At 41.8% G+C, this 24,700-nt stretch overlaps 1 protein-coding gene and 1 pseudogene across 1 annotated transcript in view; one reads left to right on the top strand and one right to left on the bottom strand.

The window, feature by feature from the left end:
* Positions 1-22,722, top strand: part of LOC131345933 (zinc finger protein 709-like) — a 31,780-nt gene extending 9,058 nt beyond the window's left edge. The window contains exons 8-17 of the mRNA XM_058379137.1: positions 542-674; positions 2,793-2,940; positions 6,347-6,373; positions 7,328-7,460; positions 7,570-7,677; positions 9,549-20,382; positions 20,654-20,678; positions 20,781-20,837; positions 21,548-21,715; positions 22,348-22,722. Coding sequence (XP_058235120.1) covers positions 542-674; positions 2,793-2,940; positions 6,347-6,373; positions 7,328-7,460; positions 7,570-7,677; positions 9,549-10,423 — 1,424 coding nt within the window. The 3' untranslated portion in view covers positions 10,424-20,382; positions 20,654-20,678; positions 20,781-20,837; positions 21,548-21,715; positions 22,348-22,722. The remainder of the gene's footprint in view (positions 1-541; positions 675-2,792; positions 2,941-6,346; positions 6,374-7,327; positions 7,461-7,569; positions 7,678-9,548; positions 20,383-20,653; positions 20,679-20,780; positions 20,838-21,547; positions 21,716-22,347) is intronic.
* LOC131345737 (NACHT, LRR and PYD domains-containing protein 3-like) overlaps positions 1-24,700 on the bottom strand; it is a 566,556-nt pseudogene that overhangs the window by 48,666 nt on the left and 493,190 nt on the right.

Here is a 24,700-nt window from a genome sequence, read left to right as displayed (position 1 = left end):
AGACATGGTTCCCCACCTTTCCAATCCCCGACTAAAATGGCTTCACTTTTGTTCCAGTTTACTTTTGCGGAAGATATCACATTAAACTTAATTATGATGTCAGTTAAAATATCAATATCTCTTTGTTCAGTCACCATCACAACAACATCATCAGCATAGGCAGAAACACAGTATGGGGTATTACACCTTGGTATAGACAGACCAGCAATCTTGCTTCTTATCTGACATAGTAAAGGTTCTATGGCTAGGGCGTATAACATGCCAGACAGAGAGCAGCCCTGCCTAATACCCCTATACACTTTAAAAGGCACAGATAAACCACCGTTAACCTTCAGTACGCTCTCAACGTCGCTGTACAGCACCTGGATCATGGCCTTGAACCCGGAGTTGAACCCAAAATTCTCTAACGCCCTCCACAAATACTGGTGTTCAACCCGGTCGAAAGCCTTCTCCTGATCTATGAAAACAAGACCAGTCTTCAGCCCCAATAGCCTAGAGACGTCCAAAATGTCACGAATTAAGTGTACATTGTCGTGGATAGACCTGCCAGGCACACAGTACGTCTGGTCAAAGTGGATGACTTGCTCCATCACCTTTCCTAGCCTTGTTGCTAATGCTTTTGAGAGCACCTTGCAGTCTGTGCAGAGTAAGGAGACAGGGCGCCAGTTCCTAAGGTCAGTCTGATCTCCCTTCTTTGGGAGTAGGGTCAGGACTGCTCTACGGCTACTCAGCGGCAGTCTGCCTTCGCTCATGCTCGCCTTCAACACTTCCAGCAAGTCCTGCCCTATCACTGACCAGAAAGCCTTAAAAAACTCCACCGAAAGCCCATCGATTCCAGGTGACCGCCCATTTTGCATGCTGTTGATTGCAACCTCCAACTCATCGAGGGTCAGCTCCCTGTCCAGTTCCCTAGCTGAATCATCGGTTATTTTAGGAAGATTCCTGACAAAATCTTCCTCCACCTCCTGCACAGCTGCGAGCTCACTCCTGTACAGCTTTGAGTAAAAGCTGACTGTCTGCTTGCGAATTTCAGTGGGATCAGTTACAAGCTCCCCTGAATCTGTACGCAAAGCATGTATGAACCTTTTCTGTCCATTTTTTTTCTCAAGACTAAAGAAGAACTTGGAAGGAGCGTCCATCTCTGTTACGCTTTTAAAGCGCGAGCGGACCAGCGCCCCCCGCACTGTTGTGTCCAACAACTCACCCAACGCATGTTTTTTCTTTTTGAGAGCCTCAATATGGCCTCGATTTCCTGTGGACTCCACCAAACCCTGGAGTTCCACTACCTCAATCTCTAGAGCTCTAAGTGATCTGGTGATGTCCTTAGTCACATTGTGAGCGTACTGTTGACAAAACATTTGAATGTGCACTTTTGCCACATCCCACCAATCTTGCAGTGATGTAAAAGTCGGCTTCTGGAGCCTAAAAGCATGCCAAAAGAAAATAAAACTCTCTCTAAAATTAATATCATCTAAAAGAGCAGCATTAAAATGCCAGTAGGCACTACATGGCTTTACATTGCTCTTCTTAAAAGTGCACTGTACCATAAAGTGATCCGAAAAGCCCACAGGATAAATAACACAGGACCTAAAAATATTCAGCTGATGTTTAAAAGTGTAAAAACGATCAAGCCTGGCTAGTGAGAGGAGGTTCTCTTTACAATGGGACCAGGTATATTGTCTCTCTGTTTCATGAAAAGTCCTCCAAACATCACTCAGGTCATGTGTTGTGATTAACTCACACAGGCGTTAGCGAGAGGCAGCATGAGGTTCTAAATGGTTCCTATCTAAAACGTCTTCAGTGCAGTTAAAATCCCCACCAATGATTAAAACTTCACTCTGACTACAGGAACCAATGACAGAGCTTAAAATATTTAAGAACACCATTCTCTCCACACTTAGGGTGGGAGCGTACACACAAATAAAAACAAAAATCTCGTTCTCATAAAACGCCCGCACTTTTAAAAGTCTGCCTTTTAAAACTTCTTCAACATCATAAGACTGTGGGCTAAAAGACGGTGAAAATAAAAGGGCAACACCACCACTAAGAGAGGTACTGTGACTTAAAAACACAAGTCCCTTCCACTCGCTCGCCCAGTCCGAGGAGTTTCCGGGATCGCTATGAGTTTCCTGCAGGAAAACAACATCCGCACGCTTGTGTCTCACCGTCTCATACACTGCCGCTCTCTTTCTGTGGTCCCTGGCACCATTGATGTTAAGGGTTACAGCAGTGATAGCACTCATTATTAAATAATAAAATGTCACCCACATAATGCAATCAATCAGTTGGTTAAGCATTACAGAGCTCAGCAGTCTATAAAGAACCTTCGGTGTTCTTCCTAAGTTTGGTCACTATGGCCTTCAGACGATAGATTTCAGTTTTTTCAAACACACCACACCGCATTAACTTTTTAACATCACACACAAACTGTTCAGTGTCTGGGAAATATTCTTCGATATTCACTGACCTTTTGCCCTTGGTGTTTTTTAAAAACGCTGATATTTCCGCTGGTGTGTAGACCGTCTCCCTTTCATCTGACTGTGAGCACTGTGACCAACTTGAGTCCGTGGAGCCACCATCACTTTCTTCCACGTCTGACTCGTGTTTCTTAGCCTGCTTGTTGTTCCTGCTTTTAGATTTTTTCTTACGCTTAGTGGGGACTTTAAAAACAGGTTCTGCTTCCATCTCAGCATCTGTAACTCCATTATCGAGACTGTCCCGTTCCTCCACCTGGCTCGTCTGCAAGGGGGGCTCGGATGTTGTCTCGCCCATCTCTTTATCACTTTTCGCAGGATCAGATGCTCCTGCTTTGTCCCCTGCGGATTTCGCCACAGTAGCACCAGGGTTGCCTCCGCTGAGCCCGGTCTCAACCGCAGGGGGAACGGTCATGACAGGATCCAGCATGGAGGAGGCAGCAGCTATGGGCTTAACCGCAGGAGGGTCAGCTGTAACAGACTCAGCCACTGGAGAAACCGATACAGAGGGCCCATCTCCCTCAGTATCACCACTGTGCACAGCTGGCCTAGTCTGCTCAGCCTGCCTGTCTGTCGCCCCGTCTTTAACCTTCTCTGGACACGCACGAACCAAGTGTCCTGTTTCACCACAGTTGAAACATTTCATGCCAGAGTCAGTAGTCACAAAAACGGTGTAGTCAAAGCCATCCATGCTAAATTTCATCGCTAAGTCTAGCTCCTCCACGCCATTATTCAGCACCATGTACACCAGTCTCCTAAAGGAAACTATCTTTGAGTTTCTTAACTCTGGTGCTTTACTGCCCATGTGGATCTTTCTTATAGGAGAGACCATTTTGCCATAGCGGGAGAGCTCTTTAGCAATGGTGTCATTTTTCAAGAAAGGAGGAACGTTTGACAAAATTATTTTCTTCGATGGAGTACTGAGAGGAAGCACCGTTACCAGGGAATCATTAATGACCACTTTCTGTTTAACAATCTCATTCACTTTGTTCAAAGAGTTCAGAAAAAGCACAATAGCACTGTTCATACGGGAGGCAGCTAAAATGTTGCTGTACCCTACCACCTTCCCGACCGCCAACACACACTCCTCCACGCTAACGTTACACACAATCCTCACACCATGCTGCCGTGTGAGAGACTCGTACACGCTATCATCCACCTTCTCCATGTTCCCGGCGCAAAGCGTGCCGAAATGCCGGCTCACTCCTTACCGGGAAACACACACCACACACGCACCCAAACACACACGCGCCCAAGCACACACACACGCACCCAAACACACACGCGCCCAAGCACACACACACACACACTAACACACACACACGCGCCCAAGCACACACACACGCACACTAACACACAAACACAGCTCCTCACAAAACACGCAAACCAAACAACAACAAAAAATTAAATGAATTGCCAAAAAAGACAATATAGTTTTGAAATCGCTCGCAAACTCGCTCACGACGCTCAACTCGCTCATTCACATCCGCGCATGCGCAGAGAGAGAGAGAGAGAGAGAGAGTGTGTGATAGAGTGAGAGAGTGAGTGTGTGAGAGAGAGAGTGAGTGAGAGAGTGAGTGTGTGTGTGAGAGAGTGAGTGTGTGTGTGTGAGAGAGTGTGTGTGTGAGAGAGAGAGTGAGTGTGTGTGTGTGAGAGAGTGAGTGAGAGAGTGAGTGTGTGTGTGAGAGAGTGAGTGTGTGTGTGAGAGAGTGAGTGAGTGTGTGTGTGAGAGAGTGAGTGTGTGTGTGAGAGAGTGAGAGAGAGAGTGAGTGTGTGTGTGAGAGAGTGAGAGAGAGAGTGAGTGTGTGTGTGAGAGAGAGAGTGAGTGTGTGTGTGAGAGAGAGAGTGAGTGTGTGTGTGAGAGAGTGAGTGTGTGTGTGAGAGAGAGAGTGAGTGTGTGTGTGAGAGAGAGAGTGAGTGTGTGTGTGAGAGAGTGAGTGTGTGTGTGTGAGAGAGTGAGTGTGTGTGTGAGAGAGAGAGTGAGTGTGTGTGTGAGTGAGTGAGTGTGTGTGTGAGAGAGAGAGTGAGTGTGTGTGTGAGAGAGAGAGTGTGTGTGTGAGAGAGTGAGTGTGTGTGAGAGAGAGAGTGAGTGTGTGTGTGAGAGAGAGAGTGAGTGTGTGTGTGAGAGAGAGAGTGAGTGTGTGTGTGAGAGAGAGAGTGAGTGTGTGTGTGAGAGAGTGAGTGTGTGTGTGTGAGAGAGTGAGTGTGTGTGTGAGAGAGTGAGTGTGTGTGTGTGAGAGTGAGTGAGTGTGTGTGTGAGAGAGTGAGTGTGTGTGTGTGTGAGAGAGTGAGTGAGTGTGTGTGTGAGAGAGTGAGTGAGTGTGTGTGTGAGAGAGTGAGTGAGTGTGTGTGTGAGAGAGTGAGTGTGTGTGTGTGTGAGAGAGTGAGTGTGTGTGTGAGAGAGAGAGTGAGTGTGTGTGTGAGAGAGAGAGAGAGAGAGAGAGAGTGACAATGAGACCTCGAGTAATTGGTCTCTTCTGTGTACTGCTGCAGTAAACACACTTGTGAGTAACAGGGTTCTCCAGCAGGCGGCACTGTGAACATTTTCTCCACCATAATCTCACAACAGAAGAAGACGAGCTGCAGCTTTGTTTTTCCCGTCAGAGTGAAGAGTTTATCTTTCTCACTGAGATAATTAACAGTCTGGGGTTTACAGTAATGGAGATGATAGATTTCAATAAAACTTATGTGTAATATGTAATGGAGGATGTTCACTGCGTCCTGCTGTAAAACCTGAGGTAAGTTTAACTAGCGGAGCTGTTCCGCCATTAATTAGTGGCTAAATCCCAAATAACTCCCTCCTCACTTCTAAGTGCAGTAGTGTAGTGGATGATACAGTGGAGGATTCACACTATCTAGTGCACTAAATAGTCAAAGAGGAGAGATTGGGGATCCGGTCTCTAGACAGTATGGCTATATAGTTTTTAATGAAATGATTGCTGTCTGTTTATTAATGAAATATATTAAAATGGTAAACAGAATATAAAGAGCTATTATTTAAATAATAGTAATTGTTGTCAGTGTCATTATAAATGACAAGAAGGTACCAAATTCTGTTACATGAAGGATATCCTGTTCGTTCACACATACAGCATCAAAGTGATTCATATCCAATGAGAGCTCTTCTGGTGACCCAGATGTGGGCGTGTCCAGTGACGCAATAACATTAAGAAAAGCACATAATAGAGTCCAGTCAGAGTCCAGGGGAAATGGGAGCTTCCAATACTATTGCAGTTCACTTGGACATGATGATCCAGGCTTGGGCAGTATGGTGGTTCCATGTGCTTGGTTCATTTGGGTGTGGTCAGTTTTAGTTTTTGAACGCTGTCCTTCTCTCAGTGGATACTCAACTGATTGGTGAGCCAGCTATACGTCCTGTCCTAGGTGTCTCACTTACATGACCATGGATTTGATCAGGAATTTTGAGGCTTCAGAAGAAGCTAGATATCTTTATCTAAATTGTACAAAATCCCAAATCAGAAGTGAATAATCTGAAATGTGATTTCTTTCATGGAGCTACACATGTTCATCAGTGCTAGCATCTGGCAGGATCCAACAAAACGTCGTGGTCTTACATATCCTTCCAGTGTCCATTAATTTGCAGGTTTAAAGTCCATCTAGATAGGGATCTGCTAAACTGTTGGCACAAATGTACATCTTTCTTCTTTTCCTTGCAGCTTTTTAACCAGGATTTGAGCCAGAGATTTTTCTGTTTAATGAAAGAAAAGTAGCATCCTCCATTCTAAAGTTCTCTGATGTCTTTTATTTATCATAATTTGCAAAAAGTGAATGTGTTTATGATCTGAGCCTCGTTTTTTCAGGGTCACAACCTTTACAACTCATAATAAGGGTTTATAATGGAATCATTGGAGGTCCATCCATGCTCTTCTGGAAAACAGGTAACAGTTATATATAGTACACTATATGGCCAAAAGTATTGGGACACCCCTCCAAATCATTGAGTTCAGGTGTTGGGCTCGGCCCCTTAGTTCCAGTGAAAGGAACTCTTAATTTCTTAATCAAAAGCATTTCACTACATGTCGTACTGTGTATGATTTCGTATGTGACAAATAAAATTTCAGTTTGAATTTGAATAATGCTTCAGCTTCATACCAAGACATTTTGGACAATTTCATGTTCCCAACATTGTGGGAACAGTTTGGGGATGACCCCTTCCTGTTCCAACATGACTGCACACCAGCCAGGCCAAAACTGGGACGTCTGCCTTTCCATCCACATGTGTTTATGAGAATTTTTGACCATTCCTCTAGAATCACATTTGTGAGGTCAGGCACTGATGTTGGACGAGAAGGTCTGTCTCACAGTTCTAGCATCCCAAAGGTGTTCTATGGGGTTGAGGTCAGGACTCTGTGCAGGTCAGTCAAGTTCCTCCACACCAAACTCACTCATCCATGTCTTTATGGACCTTGCTTTGGTCACTGGTGTGCAGTCATGTTGGAACAGGAAGGGGTCATCCCCAAACTGTTCCCACAAAGAGCATGAAATTGTCCAAAATGTCTTGGTATGAAGCTGAAGCATTAAGAGTTCCTTTCACTGGAACTAAGGGGCGGAGCCCAACCCCTGAAAAACAACCCCTGAACTCAATGATTTGGAGGGGTGTCCCAATACTTTTAGCAGTATAGTGTATATTTGTGTAATCATCAGAAATGTTTGGTTTTAAATATTTGAAAAACAGAATTTTGAAACAAATACAAAAATCGTACTGTATCTCTTTCACCTTAGAGTATATGAGTATCTCAATGTTTAATAAGTAAAAGGTTCTACTGACCATTTTTTGGTAAATATTTTTGGCTCTCTTTGCTAAATATGTATTATTACTCTTTGGTCATTAGCATTATAGAGATGTGGGGACAGAAACTGGTACAGCTTCAGGTGGAGGAACATCAGGCAATGAGGAACACATCACATCTGTGGATCAACAGAAACATGTGAAAATGGAAGAGGATGAAGACGAAGTCTATGTCTGTAAGACATCAGTGTGTATTTGTTAGTAGTCTTTATGACTGGACAGCTGTTTTTCTCTTGTTTGTTAGAGCTTTACTTCAGATGAAAGTGTTTAAATGTGGAATTTCAGGTGGAGGGACATCAAACTCTTTACAGCATCTGGACCAACAGAGAAGATATCAAATGGAGCCTGTAAAAGAGGAAGAGTCTGAAGATGAATTCTACCTCTGTACAACAGGTTAAGAAGCACTCATTCTAACCAATTCATTATAAAAACTATCTAGGAGGTTCAGTGAAAAGGTTTTAACTGAAAGCCAAACAAAAACCTTTAGACCTGTCATGGATTGCTAAGATGTGTCTTATGTGATTGTCAGTGCAGCTACAACTCAGGGAAGACCTCCCATCTCTGGTGAAGAAAGATCTTGAGATAGATCCACACCCAAGTCATGGTTAGGAGTCAGTTAAGAAAACATCATCAGTGTATTGTTCAGTCACTTCACTTGGTTATGACAGAGAGTATATACATACATTTACATTTCTGGCATTTGGTAGAAGCTCTTATCCAGAGCGACTTACAGTTTATCTTATTTTATACCAGTGTTTCCTCAGGGTCTTAAAAAGTCTAAAATTTAAAAATAAATTTTTTTAAAAAGTCTTAAATCATTTTAAACAGGTCTTAATTTTCTGATGTCCATGTAACACTACCTCTAATGCCCATTTCAGTGCTCCTGCAGCACTTTAGAATGTCTTTTTGTTGTCGTTTGTTTCCGTGGTGTTGTAGTTCTTTCTTTCGCTAGTCCAAATATAATTCAGTGTATTACGACTACAAATGAGACCAACATGCAACAGCCAATCAGCTTTCTGTTATTGGCGCAAGTCTCTCTCGGATTGTACCACAGATGTTAAACAGATTTTATTTTAATAAAAACTGAATTTAGGGCTTGGTAAAAGCCAGTTGCTAACAGCGCATTTGAAGCATACTGCTTAGTATGCAAGAAAGCTGGGAACGTTAGGTGTATGGATGCTGGAGTCTCATGCAAAAAGTGAGAAACATTAAACTGCTGTGAAGGGTTTCCAGCAAACAACAGCTATCAGCCAGTTCTGCTAAGAATCTTGTGGCCCTACACTGCAGCTCCGCAACCCCCATGAGCAACCAACACTAAGAGCGGAGGTGCTCTGGGTGCACCACACCGTGAATAGATACCAGTCCTATAATGCGTTTGAGAAAATTGCTGAATTGTTTCAGACGATATTTCCGACTCTCACATCGCTAAATCATTCAGATGGAGGAAAGATAAAACCGCCTACATTGCGTGCTTTGGCGGAATTAATAAAAAAAAGACACATTTCAACGGGACAGTTCGTGTTGATGTTTCACGAAAGTCTCCCACAAAAAGGATCATAGGGCATGCTACAGCCAAGACATTTTTGATGTCATTATATAGGTCTTAAATTTCAATCTTAATGGTCTTAAAAAGTCTTAAATTTGACTTTGTGAAACCTGCAGAAACCCTGTATACAATTGAAGGTTAAGGGCATTGATCAGATGCACAGCATTGTAGCTTGGTGTACCTGGGATCCAAACTCACAACCTTTGGATTAGTAGTTCAACACAAACCACTAAGCCACCACCTCCCCTAGTACAAGGCCCCACACCTTCATTTACATTTACGGCATTTGGCAGACACCCTTATACCTCTTCCAATTAGTAGCCCAAACCTGGAGACTTTCTGTTTTAGTTATTCTAGCTTGCTAACTTGAAGTTCTCACCGTGTTTGGTCCTGCTGATGCAACATCTAGCCCGGAGGCAGGTTTAGACACAGGGACCAAAAGCTGCTTTTAATAATGAATAAAACTAAGGAAAAGCTCATAAGTTCTGCTGACCTCCACATTTGTAACTCTAATAAACTTGTCTAGAGAGTAAACCCTACTTAAGGGACCTGTCTTCAAATCCCTAAATAAGATAATTATAGGATATTGTCCAGAAAAGAAAAGCATGTAAATTACTGGCAATAAGCAGGCTCGAAACTGTCATTTCTGTGCATGTTCACTGTAAGTTCATCTTGGACCTATGATCTTCAATCATTTATACTGTTTCCATTTTTCCAGAAATGAACAGTACCCACTTACAAACCTTCTCCTGCTCTTGGTGTTCCTTTTCCTATACATCTGAAACTTACCTCCACAAACACATCAGAAGATGCCACTATGAGGAATACCAGAGACTGGTGAAGTTACGAGAGATTAAAGATGAGACAATTTCTGCTACTCTGAACGGTAACCCCTCTAACCAGCCAGCGCAGAAGGCAGTGTATCCCTGCTCACAGTGTGGGAGGAGTTTCACTGACCAGAAAAATCTCAGACGACACCAGCGCATCCACACGGGAGAGAAGCCGTATCCCTGCTCGCAGTGCGAGAAGAGCTTTAATCAACAGAGTAACCTAAAAGCACACCAGCGCACTCATGATGGAGAGAAGCCATATCCCTGCTCACAGTGTGGGAGGAGTTTCAATCGACACAGTAATCTCCAGCGACACCAGCGCATCCACACGGGAGAGAAGCCGTATCTCTGCCCGCAGTGTGGGAAAAGCTTCATCCAACAAAATGCTCTTCAGATACACCGCCGCATTCACACGGGAGAGAAACCCTATCACTGCTCCGAGTGTGGGAAGAGTTTTATTCAACAAAGTGATCTCCGAATACACCGCCGCATCCACACGGGAGAGAGGCCGTATCACTGCTCGCAGTGTGGGAAGAGCTTCAATCAACATCACATTTTAAAATCACACCAGTTCAGTCACAGTGGGGTGAAGCCGTATCACTGCTCGCAGTGTGACATGCGATTTTCCCACCACAGTAGTCTCCATCGACACCGGCGCATTCACACAGGAGAGAAACCTTATCACTGCTTTCAGTGTGGGAAGAGTTTTACACAACAGAGTCACCTCAAAGCACATCAGGCCATTCACACAGGACAGAAATAGGAAGATACAGCCATGCTACTGAATATATGAGCTTTCTGCTTACACTCTCCACTCCACAGGACAATAAGCTAGTTTAGGAATGTGTAGTTTATTGTAGAAGGTAAGAACACACAGTGTGTCATTATGTGCAATCGTTCTAGAGGTTTGTGGTGAAATTCATGCCTCACAGTGCCAGGGCAGATATTCAGTCAGCCTCAGCACATCTACACTACTGAACTTCTTCAGACAGACAGCACTGAGGTTGAAGGATGGAAACTCCTTTTGTGTTAAACAGTGGAATCTGTTCAAATGTAAAGAATTACAGTAAAGTCTTTTTACTAAAGTGGGGTTTGATCCGATTTTAATCCAAGCTGGTTTTTCCCTCCTCCCAATGATTATCACCATGGTTACACATGTCTGACATCACACTTACGCCAGAAAGTTATGAAGAAAATATTGCTCAGGGTTTCGCCTGAATCACATGCTGCTTCATTACTACATTAAAAAAATCAAATAAAGAAAGTCCAATACAACTGGTCAGTTAAGCAGGATAGATTTGTTGAAAAATCAGAGAGAAAGGTGTTCTACGGACACAGCTACTGGTTTTTCTTTTCTATTCTCTCCAGTTTTTGCTATAATTTTGTACTAATTCATAGGGAGAAATCAATTTAAATCAGTCCTATGTGTTGTAACAGATCTGTATCAGAATGATAGTTTATTGGACCACAGCATTTTAAATTCTAATCCATTTTAAGCAGTTTGATTCAGATTTAAATGGACAGTCTGTTATTGTGCCCAGAACATGGGAACAGTGGACAAAGTGATCTACCTTATAGTATTACATTAATGTTCTAATAAAAAGTAGAATAAGGCACCTTTGGAATTGAAAATCAGCTGGTCGAGTCCTGGATTAGCATTATGGAGACTATCACGCCATGCTAAGTCAATAATGAATTCAGAAATTACGCTGACCGATTAGTTCCTCAGGAGCTCTTGGTTGCTGTTGTAGAAAGGACATTATTTACATTTACATTATTTACTGTCTAGTGTCACCCAAATGAGGATGGGTTCCCTTCTGAGCCTCAAGGTCAGATCATCTCAGGGAGTTTTTCCTCACCATTGTCACCTCAGGATTCTCATTAGCGATAAATATTAGGGATAAATAGTAATTTAACTTTATTATTTTTATAATTTTTTCTGTTTCTATACTTCTGTAAAGCTGCTTTGAGACAATGTCCAGTGTTAAAAGGGTATACAAATAAATTGAATTGAATTATGCTAGCTGAAAAAAGCTTTTCACCAAAGATCAGAGCAGAAAATACAAGGAATTACAGCACCAATAACATTTCTTCTTCTTCTTCTTATTATTATTATTATTATTACAGTGCAATAAACTGCGTGCTCCAGCAGGTGGCACTGTAAATATGAACTCCACCATACACTCACTGTAGAAGACAAGCTGCTTTTTTAATCCTGTTAGTTCCCGTTTCATCTCTACATGAGATTTCCAGCAGCATATATGAGTGATTTTACAGGAAATTCCTCCGTCTGTATTTGAGAATGTTCACCACTTTAAATCTACTAGAAACTCTGAGATAATTTAAACTAGCTGATCTGTTTTGCTAATAGTTAATGGCCAAATCCCAAATGACCCCCTCCTCCCTTTAAAGTGCAATACATGGTGTATTCACACTAATTAGTTCACTAAATAGTCAGAGAGGCATCTGGGGTTGAGTTTTAGTGAAAACATGACTGGTTTAGCTGTGGCTAAGGCTATCTGTCTTTCTATTGTCTATATGAAAAAGTGAATGAATTTAATTGTGGACCTTTAAAAACAAATCTCGAACAATCAGGTGGAGAATTATGTCTGGAGCAAAACAGCAGAGGAGTTTGTATTTGAAGAGAATAGTCACGTGTATCAGTAAGTTTAAGGTTACAGAAGTAAAATGAAATTTTCTCTGACCCACAAACATGATAGTTACCTTAAATTCTTCATTGCAGGTTCACCAGACCTCTCCTGCTAATCACACATTGGGAAATTCACACACATTTTTGCTGCAGTGAACATGGTGCATAACACTTTCACACACCTTTAGTGACACGTGAAGTGTTTTGTACATCCACAGATTTTTGTATCGCAAACACAAGTTAGTAAGTAGACCTGCTTCAGTCTTCAGCTAAGAGTCACAAAAGCTGTTTTTTTTAACATACAAGTAAGTTCCCACACTTTCACTTCAGCATCTTGTATCTCTGTGAAACATGCACAGACAGGGATAAGTAAGAACACTCAACTTTAACACTTCAACTCTATTGGGTCAGCAGCAGTTGCTGTTGGTCATGTCGCTGGAAGTCACAGATCTCACTGAAAATAAGTGAGTCTCTGTCTGTGTGAACGAAGCAGAACAGAGTGGAAATTGTTGCTAATTCGCATAATACAGAAATTCAAAATGCAACACAGCATTATCATTAAATAAATTTGTAGCCTGCATTTGTAACGGGGAACGAGCGCTCAACACAGACTGATCGCTGAGAAGCCTCCTCATGTTGTCTCGGTTTTTTTTACAATTTGTTTTGCTCATTATGCAAATCTCTCGTTAAGTGAGGTTTAACTGTATAATGATATTTATAATATTTAAATTTTTACACTCAGCATCACATGCATATGGATGCCTATAGCATTATGCATTATACATTATGCCTTATGCCAATGTGTTCTAATAAGAAAGTTAATTCTTCCTTTCCTGTCGTACTCCACCTAGCATATTTCACCTCACTTGTTCTACCTCACCTTGCCTATATCTCACCTAAACAACCTTAACTAGCTCACCTTTCCTAGTCTACCCTGTAGGTGTGTGCACAAGACTGTTAAGCTTTAATGAATTGTTTGGCAGATGTGTGTGTGTAGGTGAGTGTGTGCCTATGCAACTGTGTAGGCACAGGTAGGTGGTGTGAATTAGATTGGACTATATAGCCTTCAAAGAGCACAGTGTTAATGAGGAGGAAGGTTCTTACAGGATGCCCTGTCAACACCCTAACCCTAACCCCATTCTGTCCTTCAGACTGAACTCCCAAATGTGCCACAGTTGGAGCATTACTTATTTCCAGACCACTAAAGACCATTAAATTAGGTAACTTTATGCTTTAGACGATCATGATTTGAGCCCCGAGTGTGGCTTTTTCACTAGCCAATGGGGAATTGAACCCAGGTCGCAGCAATGAGAGCACGGGATCCTGCCACTGAACCACCAGAAGGCTACATGTATATATGCATGTATATAATCTTTGACGGATCTGTAGCAATGCCTTTGCTAGACACAACATGCCCAAGTTGGGTGACAGAGGAACTGCAGAATTGACATTTGTCCAAGGACAATTTTACCTTCCTCTTTCAGTCTGTCCAGCAATTTAAGAAGGTGCCATTCATCTTCCTCTAATGTCTCCCTCTAATGTCTCCCCAATCATCCCCGATGATGTCAGCCAGGTACAGGTACTCCTCCAGGTGTGTCATCCAAGTACTCTTTTCTCTCCATCATTTTTTTGCCTAGTCTCTCCTTCCACTCTGGAAGCACAGGAGAATCACCAAAGTTAAATGACATTTGAGACACTTCAGATGTAGGGGATTTAGACTTCTCTTTTATAGGCACTGCATTCACCACATCCACTAGGAACAAATGCACAATAGAAACTCCATGTTTCACGGTCACTTCATGGTAGGCCATGTTCCTTATGCCAAGTTCACTCTGCAACATTTTAGCCCTGATTTTCGGTTTCAGATTTTGTGAAATCGCCGACTAATGCCCAATATTGAAGGCAAATCGGCGCTTGTGCACTGGAGTGACAATCACCCAGTGTTATGCATCACCGATACCCGTGAAATATTTGGCATGCTAACTATCTGGATCTGTCGCAACTCAAAATCCTGCAGTGTGAAAGGAGTTCTGACTGGAAAATACATTGCCAATGAGAGAATGAGATACAGGGCAGTGGGAAGTTCAGGGAGGAGTTATAGACCACAATATCAGCAAGCATGGCTCGGGTCAGAACACAATATTATAGTTTATTAGAGTTTAGAGGTTTTTATCAGAAAAAATGTCTTCAATATAGTTATATCAGAATAAATAAGCTTTACAATAGCATCAAACAGAAATAAAGCAGAAACATCTACTTGACCAGCCGCATCAGCAGCAGCACATTGCAAAATTATTCATTTGTTCAATTCTGCAGAATGCCCAATCCTTGTTCCACACACTGACCATTTGGATGAACTTTTTGCGGGGTTCCATTTCTAGTCTCACGCGAGAACTCTGATCTCACATGTGATCTTGCATTATTTCCTTATTATTTCTGGCGTACGTTCGGTTGTGAAATGCAGTTTGCAGACCAGACAGAGTTGTTGGAGATTCTTCCTATTGTGAAGTCATGCAGTGTGAAACCTTCTGTCCGATCCATCGTGCAGTGTGAACACAGCAGCAACTGAATGCTCCCCCAGATGGTCAAGCAGTGTGAAAACAACAGTGATCTGACTGCAGTGTGGGATTAGAGTGATTGAGATGCGTTGGCCAAGAACCACTGTGGATTTTTCCACCACAGGCATCACCAAAAGCTGTTCAGGAAAACATCTCTCCTCTGGGCATTCTATGATAAGAGCTTGACTACAGCAATTTCCTAGGAACCTTGGAATGCCACTCTACCAGGTGGCAGGTTAAGATGCTTGGCTCCGGTGAACCAAACTGTTCCTGTTTTTAGCTCTGCTGTGTCATCAGGACATGTCTGAAGTTTCTCATAAGCCTCCTTTATGGCTGGATAGACAGAGAGGGAACTGATGAAATTATTACCCTGTTTTGTTTGCAGAGTTGAAATAATCTCCTTACTATAGATGTGTTTGTTCCAACCAACAGGGACACCTCCCCTTTCATTACCAGATCTGGACATACAAGTACAAGTGTTTCAATGGTTTCTGCTGCACCAACTGTATCCCCAGTGAACTTAAGCTTCAAGCACAGATAGCCATCATATAGATACTGATTTGCAATAAGGCCCCATATCTGAAGACATTCAAATGGTGTCAATGGCAGATGCTTCAGATACTTGTGATAAAATGAGCGATACAGTAAGGCTTTTGCATAAATGCCCTCAGTTCGCACAGAAACAAGAGAGCTTGGTCCTACTAGACCATCCAGCAGACTAGCCTTCCTTTCTTGTAGCATGTTACATTTTGTGGAATGTATTCTCCCTGGGGCATCAGGCCATTCCTCCTGAGCCCCTTAGGAGTTTAACACCAGCTGTTTTGTTTTCAAGAGGCACTTATTCACGTTTCTTAGATTTTCTGGATTTCCACATTCACGTTGGAAATGTCTGTCCTCGCCACATTTATAACAAAAAACATTCGCACGATACTTTGGGTTGTGATTTTTCACAGGATGATGTGCCAATGAGTTCATGACAGGTCTCTGGTTGCTATCTGGCCGTGAATGTATTACAGCATTCCCTGAAGTAGCTACAGAAGCTGAAAGCAATTGTTTGACCTCACTCTTTAAACCTTGCAATTCTTGGTTGGAGTGGTGTAATCGAGACCGTAGTACACTCTGCTCGCCTAACTGCTGTGAAATCAACTTTACAATCTGTCTTTCAAATATCATCCCCTCTTCCTCTCTGACTTCACAAAGCAATTCAGTGAAGCTAGGAGGGGACTTAAGTTTGTACGTCATTGTTATGCAGAGACCATTGAGGTCGTGAGATAAAGCTCCTCTTGTGAATTGTTCAATACATATTTGGTTCATGTCAGCCACTTCAATTCCATCTCTGTGATGACTGCATGCAATAGGTTATCTAGTCTGAGTAAGTATGCTGACAGTCTTTCGCCTTCCTGTGTGGAGTATGTTACAGAACTTCACCATGAGTTGAAAGCAGTCTCCAGCGCTTTTAGATAGTCATTGGCAGTTGCATGGGGATTACTGACTCTTACCGGACTATATCTGCTGCTGGGCCTTTAGGGCTTTCAGCTATTTTTTGTTTCTTAGTGATATCAGAACACTGCCACTCATCCAACATATGGACAGTGTGGTCCACTCAAGCCTCATATTCTTCCTCTCCATGAGGAGTTGGGTTCACCCCTGAGAACAAGTGGAGTTTACGTTAGCTCTGACTCTCTGCAGGTATGCTCTGACACCTCTTCACCAATGAGGAAATGGCATTCACCAGCTTTGTATCTAGGTTTGGGGCTGCAGTGGAAGCAGGAGTAGGGGTAAGGATTCCTGTAATGTCAGATAAAGTCTTCCCCTCATTTGCTAGAAATGGCAATAACTTTGTTTGGAAATGTTCCTATTCAATGGGAACTTGGTAACCCTGGGTGTGACCAACACTGACAACCCAAGGCCCTAACTCATCTTCAGCTACTAACTGTTCTGGTATGTTAGCCTTAGTCATGTCATTGGAAGTCTTAATTAACACTAACTGGCCCTTGTTATTGTGTCCTAAACACCTCCCTCTTATTTTGCAATGCCCAAATATTTTAGCCCCATATAGGACTTGGTAAAGCACTTCATCAGTTACATTAACAGAAACCTCACTCAAAACAACTGCTTTTTGTAGTTCAATACATTTGCCTTCCCGCCATTTAAGTATCTGTTCAGCTTCCATGTTAATTTCACCTAAAATCAGCAAAAACAAACAAACAAAAATAAATTTTGTTTACAAGGAAAGCACTCCAAACCACAGATTTTTTTGTCTCAAGTGAAAAACCCTCTATATCCTCAATATTGAGAAGCCACACAGTGCATGAGAAGTGAATTGGTGATGGATCAGTGAGATTATTACCTTAGAGATGTGTCTAAAAGAGCACTATAACTAGCTACTTTGTGTCTGGCTTGGAGCAGAGAGGCCTGGTTCACATGTTATATAGCTATGCTGCTAATGTGAGCGCAAACTCCCGTGCATTATGTGGCGATGACTAGGTTCTTTGTGGCATAACACAGCATACAGACATAAACTGTACATGGAGTAACACATCGGAACATTTACTATTCAACAATATCTATAGAATTCTCAGAAGTTAGAGTTTCCCTAATGGTTTTGAAACAAGCCAACCACATACAAACAAACAAACAAAAAAGACCATTTAAAATACCTGAAGAGTGAAATATACTATATATTTCTTCACAAACCCATTATTTATCCTCTGACAAAGTTTACATTACTCAGTCATATTCAACACATTTTAGGTTGATTGTTTTTTTCCAAAACAGTTCAAGTCTTACTGAAAGCCCTCAAATGATCTGAAATAAAATCCAGTCATCATACTATTGCACCTAAAGTAAAGAACTTAAAACAAAAACATTACATCCTCCCACTTAAACCTATTTGTGTGCCGTTACTTTATTTCCCGATGATCAGGTTCCTGAAATGAAGCCTTTGTTCTAAGAGGGTGTGTTAATTTGGTAGGTGTGTGGTGCAGGGTAACATAACATAGTTTAAGATTACAATGTACTGCTACTTTAATCAGTTGATCTTGAATCTTGATATCCTATTTTCCTCTAGTCTGAATTTCCACACACGCACACCTAGTGGCGATTTACTGTGTGAGAAATCCTACAGGGACATGGAGAGAACATTGAAACTCAACCCAGGAATTGTGAAGAGATACCACTACCCACTGTACCGCCACACTGCCCTCCATATAGTTATATATAATGACCCCTATATAGTACTTGTTTTCTTTCACTCAGAAACTTTTTAGTGGAGTTAATAGAGGATTAATTATATCAACTCTCATCAATCGTGTCTCATTGTCAAGTTCAAGAGATTATACCCTTCCCTTAAATAGGTTTCTTAGGAAATGGAGAAGAGGCAATAGATTGTTGTTTCTTGGATGGCATCTGTGATATATCAGTGAGGAAGGCCACCTCTACCTCTTCCTGTTGATCCTCTGCACAAAGGTAAGAGGCTGAGCCACAGGCATGTTCAGAGGAATCAAAGAAAATCTGTGTCTATGAATTGGTTGGTTTAACACCATGGAAGAACAATGTGCTGTAAGACAGGTAGCTCCTCCTCCCACTCCATCCAGGTCTGCAGTAGGCCTGTAGAGATCTGTAGGCAAATGGATATCATCCCAGGCCCTTTTATCATCCCACAGGTGCTGCACTATGAGCTTGGCTTTTGTCATGGCTTTTGCCCTAGGATGTAAGTGTCTTATCGTTGAAAGGTGGCTCCTATACCACTGCCTCAACTCAAAACCTCCTTGTGCCAATAAGCTTTAGAGTTTATCAACCAGACCTTTAGCCTCTTCCACCACAGTGAGGCTTTGCAGACAGTGGTCTACATAGAAAGACTTCAGGACAGAATGGCAGACATCTTCTCCAGGTTGGCTGTATCCCAGGACATGTTTTTGTTGTGTAAAGACTGCATAGCAAGGACTGCTTATGGTGTCAAATGGGAGAACCTGCTATTCATAAACTCTGGGGGGTCTCTGTAACTTTATGTTTCATTGTTTTGTGCTCAAGGCTTTCAAATGCTTCCTGGTCTTGTCTGAATCTAGTCCATTTGCCAGAGTCTCTCCACTTGATTTAAAAGGTCTGTTCAAGCAGAGAGATTGAAGTGAAGAGACACTGCTGAGCAGATACCTCATGTGTTAGATGTTGTAGAGGCCCCTGTAAAGTCCAGCCAAGATGTGTCTTGATGGCCACTGGCCCCTTGGAGGGCCTAGGTGGATTAGCTCCACTGGTGTACTGTGGTGGTGGTAATCGGATCCGATGAGCCAGACAGGATGGACTACTTGTAGATGGTGCAATGTGAACCCAGTTCAAGTCTTACCAAAAGCCATCAAGATCAAACAAATGATTTGGAATAAAATCCAGTCATCATACTGTTGCACCTAACATAAAGAAATAAATTTGAAACAAAAACATTACATCCTTCCAGTTAAACCTTTGAGATGTGCCATCATTTTACTTCCTGATGCTCGGATTCATGAAATAAAGTCTTTGTTCTAAGCGGGTGTGTTAAACTGGTAGGAGTGTGGTGCAGGAATTCATAACATGGTTTCAGATTAAAATGTCCTGCTACTTTAATCAAAATGTTAATCTTCAGAAATTAATGGCTACAAAGCATCACTGATCCACCTCCAGATTTCACACTGAGGTTTTTCATCAAACATTAAAGGGAAGATGAACAAAAAATTACAATTTATTCAGACATCAATATCACATTTTCCTCCAGTCTGAATTTCCTTTGAAGTGTGCTGGACTAAAAAAAAACACACAATCAATTCATTTGTTCATTCAGCTTCAGTAAGCAATCTACCCTAGGCAGGGTCAGGGGGGATTGGGAGTCTGTACTGGGAACACTGGGCACAAGGCGTGAGGGTTATCTTCTGATGGAATGGCAGTCCATCCCAGTGCACCACACACACACACACACATCCCAAGGGGTAATTTACTGTAGCCAGTGAGGAATCCTACAGAGATGGGGGAGAACATGAAATTCCATGTAGACAGTAACAGGAGCTCAGGAAGCCAAGAACTGTCAAAAGACACCACCACTACCCACTGTACTACCACACTGCCCTCCAGTGACCCCTACAACCTGTTCCAATGTGTCAGATTAAGGCTCATGTAAAGGTCAGGTCCTGGGTTATATGTAGCAGTCCCAGAAGCTGATGAGGTTTTTGATAAGATTAAATGAGCGAAGCAGATGAGATGGAAATCACGTGTTAAATTTAAGTCCAGATTTTGTCTTTGGTGACTGTCTCTCTGGAACTTTTTAGGGTGTGGAGAGAAAATAGATCAGTTATTTCTACTTAATTATTATTAGTCCTGAGAAATAATTACTGCAGCATACCACCAGGTCTGTATATAATCTGTGTGAGTTATCAGGCTGTGAGAGAAGCTTCACAGCTCGCTGTTCTAAATCTTCACTCTTCTTCACACGAGTGCTTTAGTTCCTTCAGCTTTGGAGTGAAATCTGCAGGCAGCATGAAGGAGTTGGTGAGTCGAATTTCCCCAAGTTTCACTCTGAACTTCTCAGACTCTCCACTCAATTCTTTTAGTTTTAAACTCTAAAGAATTTTTTGGGATTTGATTTATTGCTGTTCCTACAATGTTTCAGTGATACGTTGTCTTTGTTATAACATATTTTTACATTTATATTTAAATAGTTAATATTTAACAGCAGTGTGTGTGTGTGTGTGTGTGTGTGTGTGTGTGTGTGTTTTTGTAGCTGTCTGTTTATTGTTATAAATTTAAATTTTTTTTCCAGATGCTGTGTGTGATCTTGTTTGCTGGTAAGATCTGGAAAATAAAATCATCTTCCTCTCTAATAGAAAGTCTTCATGAAATAATTCTATAATATGTGAAGATTGTAACTTGAATGTTTTTATTCACAGGAGCTTTGACTGCTATTAAACCCCTGAAATTCCCTGAAATTGCCCCGTGTCCCAAGCGTAAGTTCTCAACTTCATCACCTTCAAAACCACTCATCAGAAACAGGCAATAAATCACTGTGTGCAGTGCAAATCTGGAAAAATAATCCAGGACAGGGAGATGTGATGAGTTACTGATACAACCTGAAGTGTTTTATTTCATTATAGAACAACACATCGTTCATTTTATCCGTTTTTGTTATATCTAATGTTCAGTGAAAAAAGTTACTTCCTGTAGTTTCTTCTGTTCTATCAGCTATAAACACTCATCCCCTCAGCAGTCTCTCTTTATTCTCTCTCTCTTCAGCTATAAACACTCATCCCCTCAGCAGTCTCTCTTTATTCTCTCTCTCTTCAGCTATAAACACTCATCCCCTCAGCAGTCTCTCTTTATTCTCTCTCTCTTCAGCTATAAACACTCATCCCCTCAGCAGTCTCTCTTTATTCTCTCTCTCTTCAGCTATAAACACTCATCCCCTCAGCAGTCTCTCTTTATTCTCTCTCTCTTCAGCTATAAACACTCATCCCCTCAGCAGTCTCTCTTTATTCTCTCTCTCTTCAGCTATAAACACTCATCCCCTCAGCAGTCTCTCTTTATTCTCTCTCTCTTCAGCTATAAACACTCGTCCTCTCAGCAGTCTCTCTTTATTCTCTCTCTCTTCAGCTATAAACACTCGTCCTCTCAGCAGTCTCTCTTTATGCTCTCTCTCTCTTCTCTTTGTGTTTTTCAGTGTGTTACACTGGTTTGATCGTGATGACCCCAGCGGGAACGGAGATTATGAAACCCTCACTGAACTGAGAGTGGAGAATCCAGGGAGCATCTGCAAGTGACCCTACTCCATTCAGGCTCAGACACTGACCGGTGTTGATGTTAATAAAACTGGACAAGTGATTGAATAGTGAGTTTGTGTGTGTGTGCGTGTGTGTATGTTTGTGTATGTGTGTGTGTGTGTGTTTGTTAATTCCAAAGAAGTGATGATGAAAAAGCTGCTAGAAAGGAATGTACCACTGGCTAATTTTATTCAGCTTACTAACCAATAACATGAGTAACACAATGAGGGAATGTTAACTGGTGACTCTGGGCATGGTAGCGTTGTAGCTAGCTGCAGTAGCAGACAGTCAGGCTAAAGAGCTGCTTGTGTTCATCTCTGTGACACTTTTCCATTCTGAAACGGTTCTGCTCTCACATTTCAGAATGATTTGTTCTTCAGTTCAGCGAGACAGCAGCCTGAGCTTCAGCTTTTTCTTAGTCTTATTCCTAAATATTCCACATATTTACACATTTACACAACTCCTATAGAAAAGAGATATTTTTGAGCGTTGTGCTTGTGTACATGTGATGAAGAGCTCAGTATGAAGTCAGTATGTCAGTGATCATCTTCAGATTGGAAAACAGCAGCGTTGTGAATGAAGTCAGGAGGAGAATGAAGCAGGATGTAGATCTGATTGTACAATGAGCTGAAATCGAAAATCTAATGAAGACTCTCTCTCTCCCTCTCTCTGTCCCTCTCTCTCTCTCTCTCTCTCTCAGCTATGACACAGAGATTGGGTTTGCATGTGTGAACGCTCAGCAGAAAAAATCCCAGTGTTTGGACTATAAGGTGCGCTTCGCATGCCCGTGTCAGTTGTTGACTCAGGAACCTGACCCAGTTCCAGGTGGACCATACTGAAACGTCCAGTCACTTTTTTTCTGTTCTTAACTCACTGTAGTTCTATGTATCATCAGTTCTTTCCTTTAATAAATCTGCTCCTCTCTTTATATCCTCCAGACTCATCCCTTTATTATTTAGTCAGTTATGTTACCTTCAGGAGCAGAGTGGTCAGTGCCTCGTGTTAATCATTAAGTCTTTATTAGTGTGATTCATGTGGTGTCTCTTTCCCTCTGTTCTTTCATGAAATAAATCAAAGTGCATTTAATGTTTTGCTGAAATGCTGGAATTCATTTACCTCGAGCTCCAATACACTCACCGTCCACTTTATTAGGAACACCGGTACACCCACCATTCATACAGTACTCTAATCAACTAATCAGGTGGCAGCAGCAGACCACAATGCAGATTCAGGTCAAGAGCTTCAGCTAATCTACACATCAAACCTCAGAAGAAACAGTCTGATCTCTGTGACTGTAACCATGGCATGGCTTAAATAAATCCTTAAATAAATCTGATTGAAAACATAAAACATAATAAAGTTAAAATCAGTGAAGAATCTGAAAATTCTTTCCAAAATAAGTGGTGGTGGGAAGGTCACAGCTTTTGCAACGATTTTCTTAAATAAAAATTAAATAAAATAAATTTTAAATAAAGTTAAAATAGGATCTATAGACATTCAAGATGATTAAAACACACAAGTAAAAAAGTTTTGAAGCTTATTAATGCTTACATGATTTGTTTTTTATTTATTCGTGTGTTTATTAATTTATTTGTTTATTTATTTATTTATTTATTTATTTATTTATTATACAATTCCACTTATTAGCATGGTTTTGGGGAGTCCCACATGGACACAGAGAAAACATGAAAGTCCAGATACAGGAGCCAAGTATTTATTCTACCACCAGCAGCCAACAGAGGGCAGCAGCAGCACACAATAAGAGCAGCCATGCAGGAGAACTCATTTACCTATTAGACTAATTCAGCAGGCTGATGAAGCTGGATTACTCGCAGCTGCCAGGCAGGAGGCTAATGCCGATTTTACACTTTTTTTAGTGTGCACTAGTTTTGCAAAGTCACTGACAAATGCCAGAAATCGAAAGCAAATCGGAGCTTGTGCACGCGAGTGACAATCACACAGTGTAAATTTCCAAAGACGTGAGCTAAGCCGAGTTAAAGTCGTGCATTGTGAAAGGAGTTCTGACTGAAAAATACCTCTGCGATGACCTACAGCCAATGAGAGAGGAAGATACAGGGCAGCGGGCAGTTCGGGGAGGAGAAAATTGGCTCACAAACTTTTTGCAGGGTTCCATTTCCAGTCTTGCGTGAGAACTTTGATCTCACGTCTGATCACATGCATCATTTCCTTATTATTTCTCACATACCTTTGGTTGTGAAACGCAGTTTGTGGTCCAGACAGAGTTTGGATTGTGAGATTGTGAAGTCATGCAGTGTGAAAGCTCCTGTCACCGATCCATGGTGCAGTGTGAACACAGCAGCGAATGAATGCTCCCCTAGATAGTCGTGCAACGTGAAAGCAACCGTGATCTGACAACTTTGGAAATCGTGTAGTGTGAACTCGGCATAAAGGCCAGACTTTGAGGCAGTCTTTTGCTGCATGTTTGTGGAGGCGTGGTCAGGGCTGTAGGGCTTTAACTGAGGGGAGAGTAAAAAAATGAGGAAAATGAAAAGAGAAATGAAGAATTTTGAAACTTGCTCTGGGCTGTTTTTTCAAAAACACACCAAACCCTCCTGTTACACCTTTGTCTTACTGATAATAGATTTATAATCAAGCAGAAGTTTTCACTCTGCAATCGCAGACCAGCCACCAGCCAACCTGCTCCTTCTGTACATGAGCTCCTGCAAGACACCAAGGTCAATCTTCTGCCATGGTCAGATTTCAGTTCTAGTGAGAATGTCTGGGATTTGGTGGCTGGGAGGGTGAGCATCTGACCAGAAACGTCTGGGAACTGCATATGTCATAGTGGAAGAGTAAATAACATCTCACAGCAAAAACTGGCTAATCTGATGCATTCCACAGGGGGAGATGCACTGCAGAAGGTTTATCTGGGCTGATGGTAACCAGATACTGACTCTTACTGTAGATATTGACCTGCTCTTTGGTCTGAGACTCATTTATTCCATTTCTGGAAATTTGTTCAGTTTATGTCTCAACTGTTGAATCTTTTCTTGTTCATGCAAATATTTACACGTTATGTTTCCTGGAAATAA

This window comes from Hemibagrus wyckioides, linkage group LG25 (assembly GCF_019097595.1).
Source record: "Hemibagrus wyckioides isolate EC202008001 linkage group LG25, SWU_Hwy_1.0, whole genome shotgun sequence".
NCBI classification, from domain to species: Eukaryota; Metazoa; Chordata; class Actinopteri; order Siluriformes; family Bagridae; genus Hemibagrus; species Hemibagrus wyckioides.
Note: the sequence above shows the minus strand (reverse complement) of the source record. Positions and strands in the feature narration are given on the sequence as shown.